This window comes from Dicentrarchus labrax, unplaced genomic scaffold (assembly GCF_905237075.1).
Source record: "Dicentrarchus labrax unplaced genomic scaffold, dlabrax2021, whole genome shotgun sequence".
Taxonomy (NCBI): Eukaryota; Metazoa; Chordata; class Actinopteri; family Moronidae; genus Dicentrarchus; species Dicentrarchus labrax.
Window position 1 is genome coordinate 14,660,085 of NW_026136724.1, and position 21,012 is coordinate 14,681,096.

General features: G+C 40.6%; 1 protein-coding gene across 5 annotated transcripts in view; it reads left to right on the top strand.

Moving 5' to 3' along the window:
• The window catches only part of cacna2d1a (calcium channel, voltage-dependent, alpha 2/delta subunit 1a), an 87,995-nt gene that overhangs the window by 37,022 nt on the left and 29,961 nt on the right, over window positions 1-21,012 (top strand). For all 5 annotated transcript variants that reach the window (XM_051392429.1, XM_051392428.1, XM_051392430.1 and 2 more), the window contains exons 5-10: window positions 1,422-1,457; window positions 2,140-2,275; window positions 13,051-13,182; window positions 13,560-13,629; window positions 14,396-14,446; window positions 16,003-16,102. In XM_051392429.1, coding sequence (XP_051248389.1) covers window positions 1,422-1,457; window positions 2,140-2,275; window positions 13,051-13,182; window positions 13,560-13,629; window positions 14,396-14,446; window positions 16,003-16,102 — 525 coding nt within the window. The remainder of the gene's footprint in view (window positions 1-1,421; window positions 1,458-2,139; window positions 2,276-13,050; window positions 13,183-13,559; window positions 13,630-14,395; window positions 14,447-16,002; window positions 16,103-21,012) is intronic.

Below are 21,012 nucleotides of genomic sequence, written 5' to 3' on the forward strand. Positions count from 1 at the left end.
TGGTGTGACCTTAGTGTTATAATCACTTCTTAAGGTGCACATCATCTGCTTTAACAAGACCTGACAGAGAACATCATGGGACAGTCTCCTGTTATCAGCTCTTTTGTGTGTATATTTTTGCTTGTGCATATCAGCAGATTTGCACATATAGTTGTATTTAACACGTCTTCTGATATAACTCGCCAACAGTCAAAACAACTAAATGGAGAGCAGATGCTAGTGTTTGGCACAGTTTACACAGCCTAATCGCTTATTGTGTGTTAAGTATAAACTGTTAAAGGTAAGGTAACTAGCAGTGGCAAGAGGAGTCACAAGTCCCTTTTGAGTTGCCATCCAGTTGGCTTGCAGGTCCAGAAGTAGAAGGCAGGTGGTGGGAGTCAGTGAACCAGCTCTGTGGCTTCAGGGCATCCTTATGTCAGCAGCCAGGCTAGCTTGTTAGCACCCTGCTAGCCTGTGTACTGACAGGAAGCCCAGCAGTGTGAGAGCAAAACAACACCACTTACCTCACTGATCCTCAGTGTCAAACACAGACTGCCGCCCTTCAAGGAAATATAGTAATATTCAAATTATAGCCACAGTTGCAGATGTAACTTCAAAAAGAAAAACAAGTAGTTTTACTTTACTAAGTTATGTTTTTCTGTTTGACTATAGCCATTTTTAAGGGAGTATCTGAAGCATCTGCAGCATCATGTTTCCATCAGTTTAGTAAATTAGTTGTGGATAGGGGGCTAATACTTTTGCGACTTTTGTGGAAATCTCCAGTATGTTCATGCTCCATTTTACACACACTTACACCTACAATATCAAAATGTCAACTTTGCACAGATGACATATTGCCATTCAGTTTGCTGAGTGTATTCTCCTAGGACAAAGCCACTTAATTTTAATGGCGCCATGGCCTTTTCCACAACTGCCATCTTTAGAGCAAACTTCAAATTTTTTACTGCTAAGGCTCTAAAAATAGTAAAGATTTCTAGTATGTTTTTTGTTTTGTCCAGCACTTCAATATTGGATATAATGCAGCTTCTAGTGGGGCTTTTAGTTTATTCCTCATGTAGTATGGAGACACCCAATAGGTGTTTGGAGACACTTGTCACTATACAAGTGTGTTGTGGGTTTAAAGAGCAGCTTAATTGCAGTTGGAGATTTTGTTTTTGCTGACCTCCCATGCTTTGACTTCTCACCTTGCCGCAGTGATGTAGAACTGTACACCAGGCTGTGTCAATACACTCACAATCACTGTTGGGTGTGGTTGCAGATGCAACAGAGCACCCAACCACACTCATGACTGATGCTGTTTGTGGTTAAACCAAAGAGGGCATTAAAATGTTGTTTTTCAGCCCAGCATTCAGATGCTTTTCAAAGATGTGCTTCCTCTATTTGGTCATTCATTGCTTATCTTTTCCTGTTTCTCTTTGCAGATCAACAAAAGTGTTTACTACAATGCCAAAGAGGATGTAAGTACAACTTGATCCCACTATTTTAAGTGTGATTAGATATGCAAATTCCCAAATAAAACGCTACAAGTAACCTATATCCAGCCCTCAAGAGATTAATACCATGGCAACAAACCTGATAGTAGCATTTATTGATAGTCTGTAAGAATCTGTAAAAAGGAGTGACTGAATTTGTAGATGTTTGTGTTGCATGGGTAAGATTTATATCCATACTTTGCTAAGGTATGTAATGTATAAGCAGCATATTTTATGCATAAGGTTACAAGCAGTGCATGTTTTTGGCCCCACACTCAGAAACACATGAGTATGCGTGAAACACTGAATGCCCTCCCCAGGCCTCGGATGTCATCTGTCTCCTCTTATACACAGGGATCAGCATCTAATTCCCCTCCACTATCCCGGTGGGAAAGAACTCACTGCACCTTAATGTCACTCTGTATTTGACTGACAGCCCCTCTCCCCTCTTCCTCTTTCTCTCTGGATGCCTGGATTTATGTTTCCCTGTCTAAAATTCAGTTTCTCAAATCTTTATCTGCCATTAGTGACATTTCAGTGAATACTCAGCATTGACAGTAATAAACTGCATGTACACTATGTTTACAAACACAGGGACCACTCTTAAGCAAAGAAAATGCTTTGCAGGATGGTTTTGAACCTCCAGGTTTTTTCCTCTTTTGTGCAGCTTAATCAGACAGAGGAAGAAAAGAGAAAGAACAACCGATATATTCCAGATGATTTCGAGATAGACCCTGACTTCAAACGACTCGTCTCATACAACACCACCGCTGTCCACATCCCTACGGATATATATGAAGGCTGTAAGTTGAAACACACATACACATGCACTGTAGAAAAATGCATACTCTCTCTCTACACGTCCCTGTAATATAAATAGAATTACAGAGCAACCACCACCTCCTGTCCTGCTTACTGTCTCTCTTTATCCCTGTCACCAGTATCTACTTTATGTTCCCATGATGCAGAGCTCAGCCTCCCAGCTCTGTGTGCAGTGCACAGTTCCACACTAAGGCTAGGCCATTCTAGTCTATATATAACCCAGATGCCAACAACCCAATGCCTAGCACACTGTAGCCCCCTCTTTGCCCTGGTCACCAGCTGCTCCTTTCCCTCCCGTGCATTGCTAACCCTGCTGACCTCTCGGGACAGTTGCACAGAATGTCAATGCCTCTGCTAATGAAAGTTTTTTCAAAAATGAAAGGTTTTGTGGGTGCTTGTACTTGCATGAAACTGTTCTCAGTTATTTTGGTATGTTTATCACACACTTGCATTTATGCTTTTCTTTTGTCACTGCTTCGTTTTTCTGCCTTAACACAATTTTCTCTTCATTCTATTTGTCTTCATCATATGAACATTGTTTTGTGCACCGTTTAATTTTTAGCCACATTAACTGCATGACATCATTATACGCACTGGTGGATTGAATGAAAATCTCTATAGTGCCCAGAAGATGAACCCTAATGACTTTGGTGATCTCTTAACTTTTGCTCTTACTGCCACAGTGAGGATGGAATTTTTGTTTTTTAGTTAATTGTCTTGTCCACTAATGGATACGTTTTTGGACAGATATCCATGGTGCCCAGAGGATGAACCATAATGACTTAAATGATCCCTTGGCATTTCATGTAAGGCTACCAACAAGTCAAAACAATCACTTAACCATTGAAATATCACCCACAAGATGGTTGTTTGTGGCAAAACCTGCAAAACTAATAATACTCTCATTAACTTTAGCTGTAGGCCTACTCATTTAGTGCTAATTAGCATTGTTAACCAAGAGGATCAACATGGTGCATAACCTCAAAACACCTCTGTGTCTAAGTTTAGCAATGCTGAGCTGCTGGCATGGCTATAACATGTACATCTGCAATATAATGTGTCCTATGGTTTATGTGCAGCATGAAACCCTCCTTGGTGGCTTTTCTTGCAACACTGCTGCTCTTTCCCTCCCTGTTGAATGAGAAATGTTGACTATGTATGTGCAAATCTTTATGACTAGCAGCGTGAAGTAGTATTTGCAAAGGAGAGAGGGTTAATCTAGTTACATATTCATGTGCCTCATACACTGTTTGGTACTAATCAAACACTGGGACAAGTGGTTTAAGTGCTCTAGGGCACTTTTTCAGTACTTTTTTAGGGACTGATTTTCTGATTTATTTTCTTTGTTATGCTATACCTCCCATGCCTACCTTATTGCAAGCACTATGTGGTATGATTACTTCTCTCACATTCAGCTGATCTAAAGTTAATCACATATAAGGGCTATAACTTAATCGGGATAATTGTACATCCCTTCCTCCTGGAGCCTCTCCCTGCATGTGTTGGACATAAAGCAGGGAAACACACTGGATAGGCCACCAGTCAAACTAGATTTGGCTGACAGTAATGAAATCTGGAATAATAAATAACGCTATTACAGAATGTGGCCCGCCTTAAACTCTTTTAGACAAGCTTTGAGAGCCACATAATCAGAGTTTTATCCATTATGATCTTACAGTGTTGTGAAATTGGCATTACTGTAAAATTAACACTAGCCTCAGGGTAATGCATCAGTACCTTTAGTTATTGCAGCAGGTGGTAAGCCAGGTTTTATCACTGCATGTGTCTTTGGAAGCCCAGAATGAAAATGATACAATACGTGATACATGGTGGTGTATTTTCGTTATGGAGAGAGGTGACTGTTTTAGTTATGTATTGTTATGTGGCTGAGTATGTGATGGACTGTTTTAAACTCCTTTGAGTGAAAAAGGTACTCCCTGGATGCATATTAGTTCACAGTGTGTGTTGCCACACTATTTCTTTACTCATACTGATTTGTCCTTTTGCCAGTGATATGAAAAAAGGCAATATGTTAAACAAGCACAAGCTTCCTTGCAAGAGATAAATGGACTAATGTATGGGTGGATGGCTATTACACAGAAACCGGAGGAGAACATGCCCACACACACGATATACACACACACAAACATATCCTCTGGGTTCTTATTCTAGGACTCTAATGAGTAGAATTCAAGGACAGAGTGACATACACACAAATATAAGGATGCAGACATGTCTTTATACACGCATACACTCGGAAACATACAGTACAGGTCATGTCCTTCCTTGAGGACACACTCTCATACCATACACACACGGAGAAAATGGAGACAACATGAAGGAAAGCTTTTGCTGAAACAAAAGAGTGTATATTAAATTACGAGTGACATGTGATCTGATAAAATAATCCTGATGAAATCTAGATCAATCCAAAGAAACGAAATAGCCAGAGTTGCTATAGCAACACTAAATCATCATCTCACGAACATGGCACTTCATATCTAAAATTATATAATCTCTCATGTTAAGCACTACATTTAACAACACGCAAATTTGGCAGGCATCAAAACAGTTAAATAATTTCCTTATACGCAGGCATGAGCTAATAGCCTCCTCGGCATTGATTGAGCATTTAATATCAATTTCGTTAATGATCGTCACACTGGGTTTGCTAAATGCAGTGAACTCAGTCACATGACTTTAATGGCCTTATACAGCGAGTCACTTCCACATAAGCTGGACTATAAATGTGCAGAGTGGCGGGCCTCTGAGGCCTCTGACTGTGCAGACATTTTGTCATTGCCAAATGGCCAAATGCACTCAGTTATTTTTACAAGCAACAGTTATAATGATGAAAGGTCGGGAAATGGGGTGGGGTGTTTCCTAGTGTGATTCATCAGTCTGTCTTTTGCTCTGATTATGACCTCTATCTTTTCCTTTCTTTCTTATTCTCCTTTTTCTCCTATTGTGGATGTAGAGTCTCAATGGTCTTTCAAAATGTACACAGTTTGTTATTTACATGGTCATACAATGTAATTGGTTCAATATGTGATGATAATTTTATGTGCCAGGTCTGCATTGGTGCATTGAATTTTATTTTACTTTTTTTGCATCAAATCTCCTTATAGCCTTCCTTTCAGTCAGACTGTGAACATTTATACTTCAGTTCAGTATTTTGGAAAACATATCCATTCTCTTTCTTGCAGAGAGTTAGATTGGTACTACTCTCCTGTATCCGATAAATATGATGATACATCCAGCATGTCGAAATGTTACAAAATCCACTTACCAGCACCTCTAAAATTCAATAATTAATTTTTTTCGCCCCTTTAGTTTTTTTAATTCTATATGAAATAAGCTTTGAAAAGCTGTTTCCCTCTATTTCCAGTCTATGTGCTAAGTTAAATTAAACTGCCGCTGCCCATAATTTTACAGCTTCTCCTTTTGGAATATTTGTGGATAGAAAATAAGTCTTTTACGGCAATACTGTGTGTGGCCACTACGCCAAAATTGCATCAAAGCAAAGTAATTTGGTCTTATCTTTTTTTCATTCTTGAGGAACTGCAGCATTCTGGGCATATAGGGTGTGCGGCATCTGCTTGATGTCTTCCAGCTGTCAGACAGCTGGTGGAGGGTGGGGTCTGGGTGGAGCTCTAGTTAGCGAAGTAGCGAAGCTAGGCTGGTAGTTGTGTTGGTGCTCCCTCTCTCTTACTCTCTCTCTGTCTCCAAGGACAGACTGCCACATTGATGCCACTCCGGCTGGCCGGCACTGTCAGCGTTGCCATGGCAACGTGTATTCGTGTGTGTGTAGAAGGAGACACACATGCTTGGACACGCCCTTGTGTTCTGTCTTGTTGTGTGTAGGAAGGAAAGTTAACTTAATTAAGGGACTTTGTCTAGACAATGCTGCCGTCCGTGTGGCTTTTAGTGAGGCTGAAGGAGAGATGTGTCACCTACCTCTTCTTTGATTGTTGTTGACTTTCTCCACAACCCCCACCCCTTTTTATTCTTCCCTCTTCCTCTTTTCCCTTTTCCTTGTTTTGTTTTTAAGTTCCTTAACCCTTAGGCCCCTTACATATTTTGTCATGTTTGCTCATTTTTCATTCTTCCTTAGCGCCTTCATTCCTTCCATCTTTTCCTCTACATCTCTACCCTCTCACTCCACCCTCCCCTCCCCTTTCCTCATCCCTCGCTCCACTTTATTAAGCATATTAATAGTGGGGTGTGTGGAGACAAATGCGCTACTGTCTTTCTCCCCCGCATTAGTCCTGCTGATTGGAATCTATTCTCCCTGCTGATCCAGTGTGGGTGGTCAGACTGGGATATATTATCATGTGTGCCGTGCATGCACACTGGAGATGAATCAGAGTTTGTCTGTGTGTGTGAACGTGTTTGAGGGAGAGAGAGAGAGAGGGGAAGAAACACTTGGGGTGTGAGAGCCGTTGTGTGTGTGTCACATTGCATGCACCTACTGTACTGTATGTTTACGGATCTCAAGCTTGCGTATGCGTGTCTTCTTGCTCATTAGGCAGATTGGCATGGATGCAATGAGGGGAGAGCATCACGGCCTTGGCAAGAGATCCGAGGCTCATCTGATGCCCGTTTGCATCAACGCTGTGTGGCACCTGTCAGCCCGAGACACACACTCACTGTGACGTGCTGAGATACTGTGATACTGTGTATGTGAGCATGTTTGTGTTATACTCACAGTCCCTGTGGCAAAGCTCACAGCATATAAATTGTTTTTTTTTCTTTTTGCACTCTTGTGCCACTTGATACACGTCCTATTTCGTTTACGGAGCTGGCTGCCAAACTCTGAGGTATCTTCATCTCAATCTCTCTCTCTCTCTTTCTCTCCTCATCCTTCTATCCTTCTTCGTCCCCCCTCTCTCTCTGTTTATGTCTGCGACCTGTGTCCTTGCGACAAGTTGGATGCCTTCCCAGGATGTTCTAATCAGCTGATTGGGATTCGCATTTAGATTCCCCTCCATGCTAGAAAGTTCCCAGCAAAATCATATTATACCTAACCTATCTGTAAGACCAATCCTGTAACCTAAAAAGAAATGAATGAAAAAGATTTCTGCAAAGTCACATACTGTATTATTGAATTTGTCCCTGATAATGGTGACCAATATCAGCAAGTGGAAACTTTGCAACCTCATGATCCAAAAAGACAGTAATCATTTTCTGCTCTTGATCTCAAGGCAGTGGAAATTACCAAAAGGAACCTTTTTCATGCTACAAAAATGAATATGGTAGTCAAGTATGTGTGTGTGCTGGTGTCCATATCTCTTTAGCTCTTCCCACTGGCCACAGCCGCTATGAGTGTGTTGCATGTCTTTATATTTTCATATTTCCTTGGGTGGTTTTCACACATGCTCATTATAACCACACTCATTTCCTCCTGTGGCATGACCAAATGTTCAAATCTTTGTCAGATGGTGTCCACACATCACCATCCACTGGCACACACACACACACTTATATCGACGTCTCTGAAATTTGAATGCGGTCCACTGCTTCCATCTTCTGTCTTTCTTTTGCGTTGTTTTTAACTCTTCGGCCCCTCAAGTGTTTGTTAGTGCAGGGAACACATCATAATTGTTGGGCAGATTATACTTTTAGCATCAAGGCTAAATAGAAGGGCTGTGTATTCGCACTGAATCATCATGGGTCACTCTGACTACATTGTATGTAGATTGATGCATGTAATGTGGATCCAAAAGCATGTACAGCGTGAGCAACATATGCTGAGCGAACAAGCTAATTGGTGTATAAGTCAGTAACGCTATGGCTAGTGCAAATGAAACTCTGGAGCCGGGAAGACCTGCCTGCATTCTTTAAATCAGTTGTTTAGGAACAATTCAATGAAAAGAACTGTATACCTTTTTCCCCACCGAACCACAACCTCTAAACCGAAGTATGAACAAATCATGACTTCTGTGTACCGTTACACCCCTACTAAGTAAAGCTTGATTGAGTCCATCCCAGCCAGGAATAACTGGATGTAAAACCTTCAGTCTGTTGACATCAGGGGCGTGATCAGGGGTAATGACCTAACACATCCATTGGTACTAACCATGTCATGCTAGCATGTTGCAAAGGGGGCTGAATAACGTTCCAAAGTGGAAATGCAAATGGTAAAACTGGCATGGCCATTTTCAAACGGATCCCTTGACCTCTGACCTCAAGATGTCTGAATTAAAATGGGTTCTATGGGTACCCACACGTCTCCCCTTTGCAAACACGGCCACTTTATGCTAATCCCATGCAGTGTTGGGCAAACACCATGCAGTTTTTTTTTTGCATGTGGTATGAATGTAACACAGCTGAAGTTCACCTCTCATTTATGAAGTCCTGTCACCCCGAGTCCTCTTGTTGCCCAGATCTCTCCACCCAACCTCTCATCCAAATTTAAAGCTTTTTTAATTAAGCATTAATTAATGACACAAATTTATTTGACCAACAAATGGTGAGAATATGTGTTATGGAGGGATTTCAAGGTGCCTGCTACTCTAAAGTGCAACGCTGCAGGACTTAGTATTGTATCAGGGTATAGTGGCTGAGTTATATGGATCTTGGATGTGAATGTGATTAAATTGCTGTTTTTCTGGAGAGTTGACGTGTTGATGCTGGGATGTGGGAGAGTGGCGTGTCTTGTGGGCTTTCATGGAAAATAATAAGAACCAATGTTTTGATGGGTGCCATACACCGTATGCTTAAATACCGGGTGTCCAGTGTGTTGTCCTATGTTTGTGTTGGTGGAAAGATACATTGTATGTGGGTGTCTAGTCTTCATGTGACCGATAATCTCAATGTGCGTTAGAAGCTTTTCGTGGATGTTAGTGCTGTGTGGATGCCTGCAAAGGGATGCATTGGTCGTCACGTCACAATCAGTAGTTAACGGCGAAGTATCATCGAGTATAGGGCCCCTTCTGATATGATGATTGCAGGTTCTCACCACTTCAGCCCCACCATGTAATTACTTTCAAATGCACAGGCGGTTTCAGCCACCAGCTAGCTGATAACAGGGAACACCACAGGGCATCACTTGGCATGGCACCGTGCAGCTTTCCCTCCTCTCCCTCACCTCCTCCCACCGTCATCACCCTCATCAGTCACTGCCAACAGTCCTTTTTGATTTGTTTTTGAAAGCATCTCCATGCCTCACAGGGAATATTTAGTATTTCCTTTTCCATATTCAGTTCCCATGTCTTTTCACCCCATGAATGATTCATTTTTTTTCTTATCTCACTTGTCTTGACTTGTTAACCATGTGATGTTTGAATAGTGTGATTTATGAGGCTGACATGGCTGGGCATCTTTGTTGAATGTATTATCATATGAAACAATTTTATTTCAGTCCTCATTCTGAGTTGTTTTTAAAGGGCGACCATTCAGTGTAACACCAATGACGAACCTCAAATGGGTAAGCGCAAGTTCCACTTTGGTGAATTTTGCCACACTAATTTGCACCATTGACCACTAACAAGCCATCTATACAGTGGTGACCTTCTAGGGACCTGGGAAGTCAAAAATGAACCAAGTGTATTAGCTATGTTGCAGCATCCACTTTTAATTAGGCTCCTGTCAAAATAACCATCCACATAAGAGGGTAGTACAAATACGTTTTAATAAACTGACATGTAGCAAGTGCAACTGACATGGTATAGCATAGTTCATTGACCAACATGCTCCTGACTTGCTAGCGTGTAAGCTGTTACCTTCTTAACTACAGTAACAAACCCTGTGAGTATTACCTAATATCACCAAGACTCTAACACCTCATATATCCCCAGGATGCACAGAGAAATTTTGCAAAGACACTTTCAGGTGTGACCCAGCCATTATTGTTAAAGTTAGGCTGGTGAAGGTAGAAATAAAAAATACTGCTGCACTTCATTCCTTCTGTTGATATCACTCATGAAAGATGACACATCTAATTAATTTTAACCTGTGCCCATTGAGGGGCTGACAGTGGCTTCCTTACTTATCTTTTTCTCTCTCTGTTTAATCATTATGTTGTGTCATTTTTTTTTTCAAACCCTGACAAAAAAACACTTCAAAATCCATATTTTCTTTGAGGCACCGGTAATACCCATGTTTGTTGCTCTAAGTATGCAGACACACAAACACACATCATACCCCCCAAATGTCCCTGAGGCCGTCATGCCACTCCTGACAAATAGAGCTGACCGGAGCTTGCGTTGCTGCGGTGATACTTCTCATTTCTTTCTTCTCATCATGGTGACCTCGAGCGAGCACCAGACATATCGCCACAGAGATGGATCTGTTTACACTGAAAGTGTGATTTGTTCCAGTATGTGGCTCTGATTAGAGGACAATGCCTTGCCACACCTTGATATAGTTGCTAAGGGATCATCAGTGGTGCCAGACCTGCCCATTTGGGTCTGTGTGTTCATGTGTGTGATGTGTGTCTGCATCCAAATTCCTGTGGGAAACTATAATGGGTTTGTCAATTTTAAAGACACAGTGAGTAAGGACACACTCGCCGTCATTTATTTTGTCTCTCTCTGGGTTAGTGACTGCAATGCCTTCCTGCAGTCACAGCTGATGGGCAAATGAAATACTGAACATGCTTTTGCCTTGTTAGTTCACTGTTCAGTGCGAGCAGTAAGGGGGGAAAAATACCAATGGTTCCTGTATGAGGTCTTGTTACCCTGAGACTTCTTGTTACTGATGTCTCGGAAACCAGCAGGACTAATCCATTAAGGGCCATCCTCGGGGAGCAGAGGGATCAGGCCTGAACAAATTGTCACCACTTATCATTGGGACACGCTTCCCTCTACAGTACACCAGGGAGCCATTTAAGGCCAGGCCTAAACTCTCTCTTTATCCTACAAAACATGGAAATAGAGCCTTGGTAAAGGAGAGGGTTGTGAGGAGGCGAAAGAGTGAGGAGCCAGAGGGAGCGTGAGAGCCACAGGGCAGTGAACAGAGAAAACGAGGGAGAAGTGGGTGGGTGAGAGATATTTTTCTAGACTTCATGGCTGGACATTGCTTATTTACTTCGTTAAAATAGTACACTGATTTTTTTCTTGGTGGAACTTTTATCAAAACAGGCTAGTACTCTCTGTACAAAAGTTTCCTGGGTTCTCGGAAATTTAATTATTTGGCATGTGAGTGGTAATATAATTGTTCAAAGACACTTTTTATAATATTAAAAAGTACAGATTTAGTGGAATCTGTACGTATGAGCTGTATGCATCGATTTTTGATGTCAGTGTTTGTTTTTATTTCTTTCTCTTGATTGTGATTTTCTCTACCTGCTCTGGTCTGTGCAGCACTGAGGTCAACAAAGGTTATTTTTAAATGTGTTATAAATAAATTTGGTTCAATATGGCAAACTCTGTAAAAGAGGACCAGCTCCCCTGGTAGATAAAAAAAAGTTCATTCTAAGGTAACGAAACCACAATGAACACATAGCTGGACAAATTATATTCCATTTCTACCAATAGATCCTTCTCAATGTTACTAAATTTGATTAGTATCTTATTTGACTAGTATCTGATTTCCGCTGACTTACAGTGTGTATGTGATGTCTGTGTGTTTTCATTTGATTGTGGAGTTTTCTGGTTTTTTTCAGCCAGATGCGTCAGTCAAGTGCTAAGGGTGAAATTAAATTCCTTTTCTCCCCCGCCATGCTTCTCTTCCTGCTGAGTTGTCAATTTAATTTTCCAACTGAGTTACGAGTACAGGTGCTTCACACTAACTCGCCATAACTCACTTTTAACCATGCAGCTTCTAGTTGTCTGTTAAGTATGACTCATGCCTCAGCAAAACCCCGGACCTCCTGCCTGCTCCCTGTCTCTCCCTGATGTTTCTTTTTTCTTTTTTCTTTTGTTCTTTGTTGTTTCTTTAATCCAGTTGCTCTCACAAAAGCACGCACACAAATTGATGGGGGAATCTACACACACACACACACACACACACACACACACACACACACACACACACACACGCAAGTATGAGTCATGCACAGCATCACTTTGACATGCAGCCCACTCTCCCGGGCAGAGCGCTGCCTTTTTCGATCAAACTAGATTGTTGAAGCATTAAGCCAGTAAGAGCTCCGGCAGACAAACAGGTAAACAAAACGTTTACTGTATGTCTGTCCCCTGAGTACCCGGAAGATGATTTTGTCTTATTCCTGAAATATCAAATTGAATCATTCTCTTTTTGCCTTCCTCTCACCCCTCTCTCCTCTTCTTTTGCTCACTTACCACCTTTGTAGATTTTAGTGTGTGTGTGTGTGTGTGTGTGTGTGTGTGTGTGTGTGTGTGTGTGTGTGTGTGTGTGTGTGTGTGTGTGTGTGTGTGTGTGTGTGTTTGTGTGGGGTAAAAAAAACAAAAAAAGTACAAGAAATGAAAACATCTCATCACAGCAGATTGACGTCAGTTTCAATATCTGTGAGGAGGCCTCCTTTCAGCCATCAATGTCAGTAGTCTACTACTGGCAAATCTGTGTGTGTGTGTGTGTGTGTGTGTGTGTGTGTGTGTGTGTGTGTGTATGTAGGTGTGTGTGTGTGCGTGTGTGTCAAGCAGGGTGTCTCCTTTTTCAGAATTGCTTTTTCCGAGTAAATGGTTTTTGAAAAGCCTTGACATTTTGTGCTTGTGTGATTTTTGTGATTTTTTACTTCTGTACAAATATGACTCATTTAATATTACTGTGTGTGTGTGTGTGTGTGTGTGTGTGTGTGTGTGTGTGTGTGTGTGTGTGTTTGCGTGCATCCCAGCTACCATCATTTTGAATGAGCTAAATTGGACAGAGGCCTTGGAGGAGGTTTTCCGGAAAAACAAGGAGGAAGATCCATCACTCCTCTGGCAGGTGTTTGGCTCTGCCACCGGAATGGCTCGGTACTACCCAGGTGAGCAGCCCAATAGCCAATAGGGTTACATCAGTGGCCTGCTGACCTTCCTGTGTTCAGTGATGGGGACAAAAGTTTCCACCAAGGGGCCACTTATCATGTTGCATGCAAACACAAGCATACACTTTGTCACAACTCTTTCATGTGGCTTTGGGGCCCAAGAAAGAGACACGATCTGTCCAAAAGTTCAAAGTCTTTACTGGTTCTCTGGCTGCTGGTCGCCAAAACATAGTTCCAGCACGTACCTCCATGTTAAACCACTACTTATATTTAGATGTATAAAATATAGATGTAAAACAGCCACTGATGCAGATATTCTGCTAACCCAAGCTGTGAAGTAAACTTCTCTTTATTTTTTTCCTTTCACAAAATCCCAGCATCCCCCTGGATGAACTCGAGCAATTCAGCCAATAAGATCGACCTCTATGATGTACGCAGGCGACCATGGTGAGTCTAGACACTCGTTATGGGATGTGCAGTTTTGTCTCTTATCATCTCATTGTCAGTCATTCTCTAGTGTTTGTCAAAGGCAGACACGTGGCTCATTCGATCTACCTGTGTAGCTGTCATATTAGACATTCATTTGAAAAAAAACGTATTTGCATGTTGCATAAACATGATTACACATAAGAGCATCCACACACACACAGTTTAAAACAATCAAATCCAGGTCTCTGACCAAAGCCAAACCGACTCAAACAAACACATCAGAGCACTATGATGATTAAGCCACTGCAGATCAAAGGGTACCAATACAAAAGCTTCATTAGTCTCCTCAAAATGATTAAAATTTGGCTGGAAGCCACCAGTACACTTTTAACCATGTTATTAAGTTTCATTAGCCTCAAAAGCCCCATCGGCGACTGAGCACTCAAACTCTGAACAAAGACACACAACTGTTTGTTTATTAAAGAAATGGGAGAAGAGAGCTAATTAAAGAATACAAAGGCCTGATTGATTCCAAATGCAAATGATAGGGAGTGATATTTGTTTACTTGCTCAAAGAGAGACGAGAGTGATGAGACTGCAAAATATACTGTCTCATAACTGTTATGTGAGCTGAAGACTTTGTGTTGTGTAGATTCCTTATAAATTTGATTTAAAAAGCATTTCTGCATTATGATAATTGCCTCTGTCTGTGTGTGTGTGTTTGTATGTACATCTCGTTACGTGCCTCATGACCTTTGTGTGTGTGTCCGTTATTACTCACCAGGTACATTCAGGGGGCGGCGTCACCCAAGGACATGCTGATCCTGGTGGATGCGTGAGTGACCACCTTATGATTCATCTATTACAGTCATATTTTATTTTATTTTGCGCGCCAGAAGGCCCCAATGCTAACTCGCTGACTGGCCTCACCCCGCTGGGCGCTACTGTGCTCTGCTCATGGCTGACTTGGCACTCGTGCGACAATGACTAACAAAAAGCAGTCGGTGTACTGAGCGACTTCATCATTTACAGTCCAGTTGTTTCTTCCTGTGATTTATGCCTTAAAAGTTTAGGTTTAGAAGAGCTAACATATTCAGAGAGGATTCAATATCTGTCTTACGTTGGCAGCTCACTCTTTGATCAAATGATAGAACTACAGATCGCTTTTAAGAAACATGGACATTTCACATCCATTTCAAAATTAAGTGTTTTTTCTGTGTAATTACTACGAGTTAAAAACCTTTTCCAATTTAGGATATATAGAACTGCATAAACATAAATATGTATCCACAAGTGCATAGTTTACACCCTAATACGTAGCACCGCAGGGTTTTGTGTAGAAAGAGAGTAGTTATGAGGGTATTCTTGCAGCGTCGAAGTGATTTCTCTGAATTTTTACACTCAGGTGGAGTTTCATGACAAATGGGCACTCATGGCACAGAACCACGTCTAAATGACAACACAATATGATGAATGAAAACTACATGTGTCCACTTTCAGCTCTTAACACAGCTCTGGTAATTGGGACACAGAGGATCAATGAGGCTTATTAGACATTAAAAGCTTTGGTGAAAAGAATATTCAAGAAACTCTACTCTACTTTTTCCAGTTTCTGTCCTGTTCTATTCTTCTAGGAACCAAGTAAGTGGTGTATTTATAGATGCATCAGTGCAGGATATGCAGTGCAATATAGAAAACTATCAGAGTAGTCTAGAGTTGACAATGCTGAACACTAAGATTATTATTCATTTTATGCTTGTTTGTGTGCAAGTCATTAGCTGAGACATGGTGATGGCTCTCAGCTTGTGTCATTAATGAAGATTACGAATGATAGAATTTTTGTAAATGTGATGGAAAATGCTTTATTTATATAGCCTGCTTTTTAATGGAAGAAGCTTGTAGTCATGGGGTCTGATTTCTCTGCTCTTTGCTCATGAATAGTTGTTTTGCCCTGAAGGCTTTGAAGATGGCAGTGTCAGTTGCCACTGATGCCTTCTTCAGCGCTCTGATCAGGCAAAAGGTCCAGTTGTCTCATACACAAAATATCAAAGGGCAAAATTAGATTTTTTTTTTTTTTGGTTTATTTGTCCATCTTTCAAGTTTCTTATTTGGTTGTGGTGGTAACAGTGAGGAGAGGACAGAGATGAAGACTGACATAAACTTATAGAAAATCAGCTGAATTACCCAGATTGATTTAGATTAGAAACGAGAGCACAAGTGGAGCATGCGGGAAGAGGTGCAGTTAAAGAGCTATGTGCCTGTGTTGTGTGAGGTTCAATAAAACGCGTTCCTACATGTTAATGTCCACTTAAACCAGTGGACCAGTTCTTTGTTGTTGTATGATATTGATTTAAGTTGTAAAACACAGACCATCTTTGTTCCAAACTGCAGGAGTGGCAGTGTTTCGGGTCTCACCCTCAAACTCATCCGAACATCCGTCAGCAAGATGCTGGAGACCCTCTCTGACGATGACTACGTGAACGTGGTCTATGTGAGTACTCACACATCAGCTAATACTTTCATTTCAACACCAATAGAAATAAATGCGGCTTATACTACTTTTTGCTTTAGAAATACTCCCCTTTCACTTCAACTTAAAGTATTTATTTTATTCTATCTATTTGCAAATTCCTGTCTAGGGTGTTCTTATGCTTCTGTATATGTATCGAATTTCCAGGTGCGCACTTTGCTGAATGTTAATGTGGACATATTTGTGGCTTGGTTGTTTGAGTAGTTCGGTTTGAGTCATTGGTTTAAACTTGGCAGTGACCTTTTGAGTGACTTAATGTGCCATACATGGATGAATCTTTATTGTGGCTGCACATGTTCATGGATGCATGCATGTTCTCATTTGTCTGACTCAAAGTATCTTTGTGTTTGTGTATATTTATATATATACATAGTGTGTGTGTGTGTGTGTATTTGAGTGTGCATGTGTGTTTATGTAGGGGTATGTTTGAGAGACATGTCTCAAGACCATCAGCGCTGAATCGAAGTATGTGTGCCTAATAGAGCGAACAGATGAAACAGCTAGAGCAAACCCTGAAATGCCACAAGATAAGTTTGACAAATGAATGTGTGCTTTATTTATGACCCAAACTTTGAGTCAGTAGCATGTGATGGCCCCTGCTCACCTAATTGACATGCTGCAGGAATCTGTGGCATCAAAGGATTTACTGACATGGGTATTGAGGAAATACTCATCCATCATTGTTTAAAGCCTCATAGCTGCCTGCATAAGGTAGATTCAGGCTTCCTAGCAATATTAGTTGTGGAAAAAATAAAAAGTGGTTATTTCTGTTGGAGGAATTAGTTCGTAGTCGACAAGACACATTGGAGGCAATCCCACTGGACATGATTTGCAGGACTGAAATGTGAAGAGCATCACTCTAACTGGATTTTGAGCCTTCAGAAGCACTGCTCTTTATGCTGTTGCTAGGCAACCACAAACCTGCTTTTGTCCGTCACTTAGCGAGCGTAGCTTATGTAAGTTGGCTAATGTTGTTAGCTATCTGGAAAAACACACTTTGGTTCTCTGGTGAAACGAAGTGAGGAGAATTAACCACTACTAAACTGCCCTTTTTGTTTTCTTTGTTTACACCGAATGTAACACAGAGAAGGTTCCTCCGCTGGTTTTATCTGATTGGACTAAGGAGAAAAAGTGTCAAACACATTGAAAGAAATGAAAAAGAGTCACTCTTGCTGCCAAAGAGTCACTGTTTCACCCTCTTAGCCAGCAGCATTTGTCCTCTCTCTGAGAAATTAGATTACACCACAACAAAATAACATTCCTCCGATGTAAAAAGCCCCAATAGACGTTCAAAGGAGGGGTCAACTGGGCGACCACTGAAAACCGTTACGTGCTGTCAGGAGGAAGAAAAGCACAACTGAGCCATACATGTCAAACTTTTCAGGCAAAAAGGAAAATTTGGGGATATATGTTTACTCGCTTTCTTGACGAGAGAAGATCAATACCACTCCCGCGTATTTGTCACATATACGACAACAGCTAGCAACCAGTTAGCCTAGCTTAGCTCTGGCAAATAACCCTCTAAAAATAATTTTCCAAATGTTTTTTATTAATTTATTGGTTTAAATAAATAAGATATATCATGTTAATTAGGGATATTAAGAGGAAATTGGTAAGGACACGACCAGGCTAGCAGTTTGCCCCAGTTTTTATTCTTTGTGCAAAGCTAAGCTAACTAGCTGATGGCTGTAGCTTCATATTTACAGCGTAGACAAGAGAGTAGTATCAGTCTTTTCATCTAACTCTCAACAAGAAAGCAAATATGTGTATTTCTTAAGATCTCGAACTACTGCTGTAAGCCTTTTGATGGATTCCACACATAAAAGCCTCCCTTTTTACCAAATGTCACTTTCGAAACTTATTTTTAGCCTACATCTATAAAGGCATGAATCACCAGTGTTTTTTCCTTTTAGAAATCATTTGCATATCTTCAGCATACGGGTGGCTGCAACCTCCTCAGCTCTTCCCCCATTAATGCCAGTTTCGCCCCTTTTTTAACAGTTATAAAGTTGCCAAAGATGTGTATTTTTAAAAGTGCCTCACTCGAGTTACTTCCAATCTTTGGCGCAGTATACATCATGTACTTGGATTTGCCTGCACTCTATCTGAAACTCCCTTCTTAATCTTTATTTCCCTCCTCTCGTCCTTATTCCTAATGGGAGGGAGCACAAATTACTTTTTTCAGTTTCCATTCCAAATGAACCGTGAATCACATTTTCTTTCATTTACCTTAATAAAGCAGTGGTTTATGTTTTTGTTTGGAGCTTTCAAATCAGCTAAGTGAAAAGGCTTTTGAAGGTAATGAAATCAGGCAGCACTATAATAAGTACATTGATGGCATCCGGCTCAGTTTCTAGACCTTCCAGAAGCATTTTGATGGTGCGGTCTGTTACAACATCAATCAATCAATCAATCAATCAATCAATCATTAATTTTGTTTGTCCAGAGTGGGCCAATAGGTTATGCAGCAGTGGGGTGCATACATATAGCACACATAAAACACAGGGCACAGTTCAAGCAACAGCTTTGTTGTGCGTGTGTGTGTGTGTGTTTTTACAGTGAATATATGTAAGCAGTATGTCTGTTTTGCCTATAAAGTACATATCTGCAAATCAGTATATCTAAATGATCCTTTATGCTTCCTTTCTCAATACCAGTATATTGCTGTGACTATCCTGAGATGTCTCACACACGCTCTCTCTCTCTCACACACTCACACACACTCACACACACACACACACACACACACACACACACACACACACACACACAACTCATTAACCAGAGAAAGTGAATAAAATGTCATAACCCAATAGTTAACTACCGCCAAGGCTCTCAATAAGCTACCTAAACTAAATGCTTTATTTTATGTTATGGCAATTTGGTACTAATTACAGGGAAAATGCAGTACATGTCAGATTGTTGTTTGAGTTTAGTTAGCTGTGTTGAGTTCAGAGGAAGTTGGTTTTCAGAGTTTTCTCAAAAAAAGGAAATCTTATGAATGGAAAAACTTAACATGTTGGAGGATCTATTGGCAGACATGGAATAGATTGTTTATAGGTAGGTTTTCATTAGTGTATAATTACCTGAATATAGGAATTGTGTTTTTGTTACCTTAGAGTGAGACATTTTTATCCATCTATATTTTTCATAAAAGTTCTTTGACAGAAAATAACAAATGCATTGCCAGCCCTGTTGCATTTTTTAAATATAGAAGAAATATCATGGAGTTGATTATGTTAAAATCCGGATGAGGGATTTTTTCTTCAATTTTAGGGTAAATCAATCTTCTCTTGACTGACTCAAATCATAAACTCTTCACTGCCTACTAATTTCCCTGCTTCAAATTCTTCTTAGAATAGAATAAAAGAGAATAGTACTTTTTAAATCCCCATGGGGGAAATTAATCTGCATTAAACACATCCAAACACCCCATACGCAAACACACAGCCAAAGCTGCAGAGGCCTGAGGGCACATTGGCAAGAACTTGCATCTGATCTTGACTCTGACAACCATCTGGCCAGGGATTCAAACCGGAAACCTTTGGGCTAGTAGTCCGCTTCTCTTACCACTGGGATACCTACCACCCAAGTTTCCCACCTATTATTTATACCAGCCTGCCCTAAGCCTGCAGCCTAAAACCATACATATATATATATATATATATAACATGCCCACATACAGTATGCTGTTCTGCTGAGCTTTTATTACTGTGTCTGAGATATTTTAAGATGTGTTTTATAAGTTAGATGAAGTTCTAACTCACCATGGTTTATATTAGCGAGTGTGTAGGCGTGCGTCTGTTTAGAGGACGAATGTCTTGGCAGTATTTGCCCTGAGACGTCCGCCAACATGTTGAGTAGTTGGAAACAGTCATTGTGAGCTGCAGCATCCTTTGGCGTTCTAAAGACACAAACCAATGAGAATGAAGAAAGAATAGCAGCGGTAATAAGAATTGTGTTGTTCTTTGCTCTTAGATTACATTGTGTGTTTCATATTATCTTATCATTGACTGTTAACCACTCTCTTTATTTTGCAAATGATTTGTGAGTGATGGAATATTTGGGCTACTTTGCCTCTATTACACAAACCTCTTTGACAACTCACTTAAATGTGCTGATTATCTTTTAAAATCGCAAAAATGACTTGTGTTTGTAGCTGCCCTTGTCATTGTACAAAGATTAAAGTCTCTTTCAAGTGCCATTTTTTTTCACCCATATTTGACATTTTATGTAACCACAGTAAGATCTTTGTTTTTCAGCTTGAGAATTCCACGTAGACTTTTAGATGATCTCAAGCAAAAGGTACAATTCACTCATGTAACAGCTGTGCAAAACTAAGCGAATGTTGATAAAGAAAGAAAATAGTGTATCAGTGTTGAGTATGTGCAGACATTCAGATTTGTGTTGCAAGAAATGATAAAAGCATTGTAAAAGCATGCATCTTTTAGTGTGTGTGTATAGGTATGTGTGTGTGTGTGTGTGTGTGTGTGTGTGTGTGTGTGTGTGTGTGTGTGTGTGTATAGGTATGTGTGTGTTTGTGTGTGTGTTTTGAACATGATCAATTGCAGGCCAAAACAGATGTTAGGTATTAATGAGCCATGTCCCAGCCCTTCATAGATGGTGTGTGTGTGTGTGTGTGTGTGTGTGTGTGTGTGTGTGTGTGTGTGTGTGTGTGTGTGTATGTGTGTGTGTGTGTGTGTGTGTGTAGGTTTATACGTGTGTGTGTGTGTGTGTGTGTAGGTTTATACGTGTGTGTGTGTGTGTGTGTGTGTGTGTGTGTGTGTGTGAGGTTTATATTTGTGTATGTGCATGAACTGGATAGGGTTCCATCTGTTCCTCCACATTAACTATTCACCAATATTAATCTG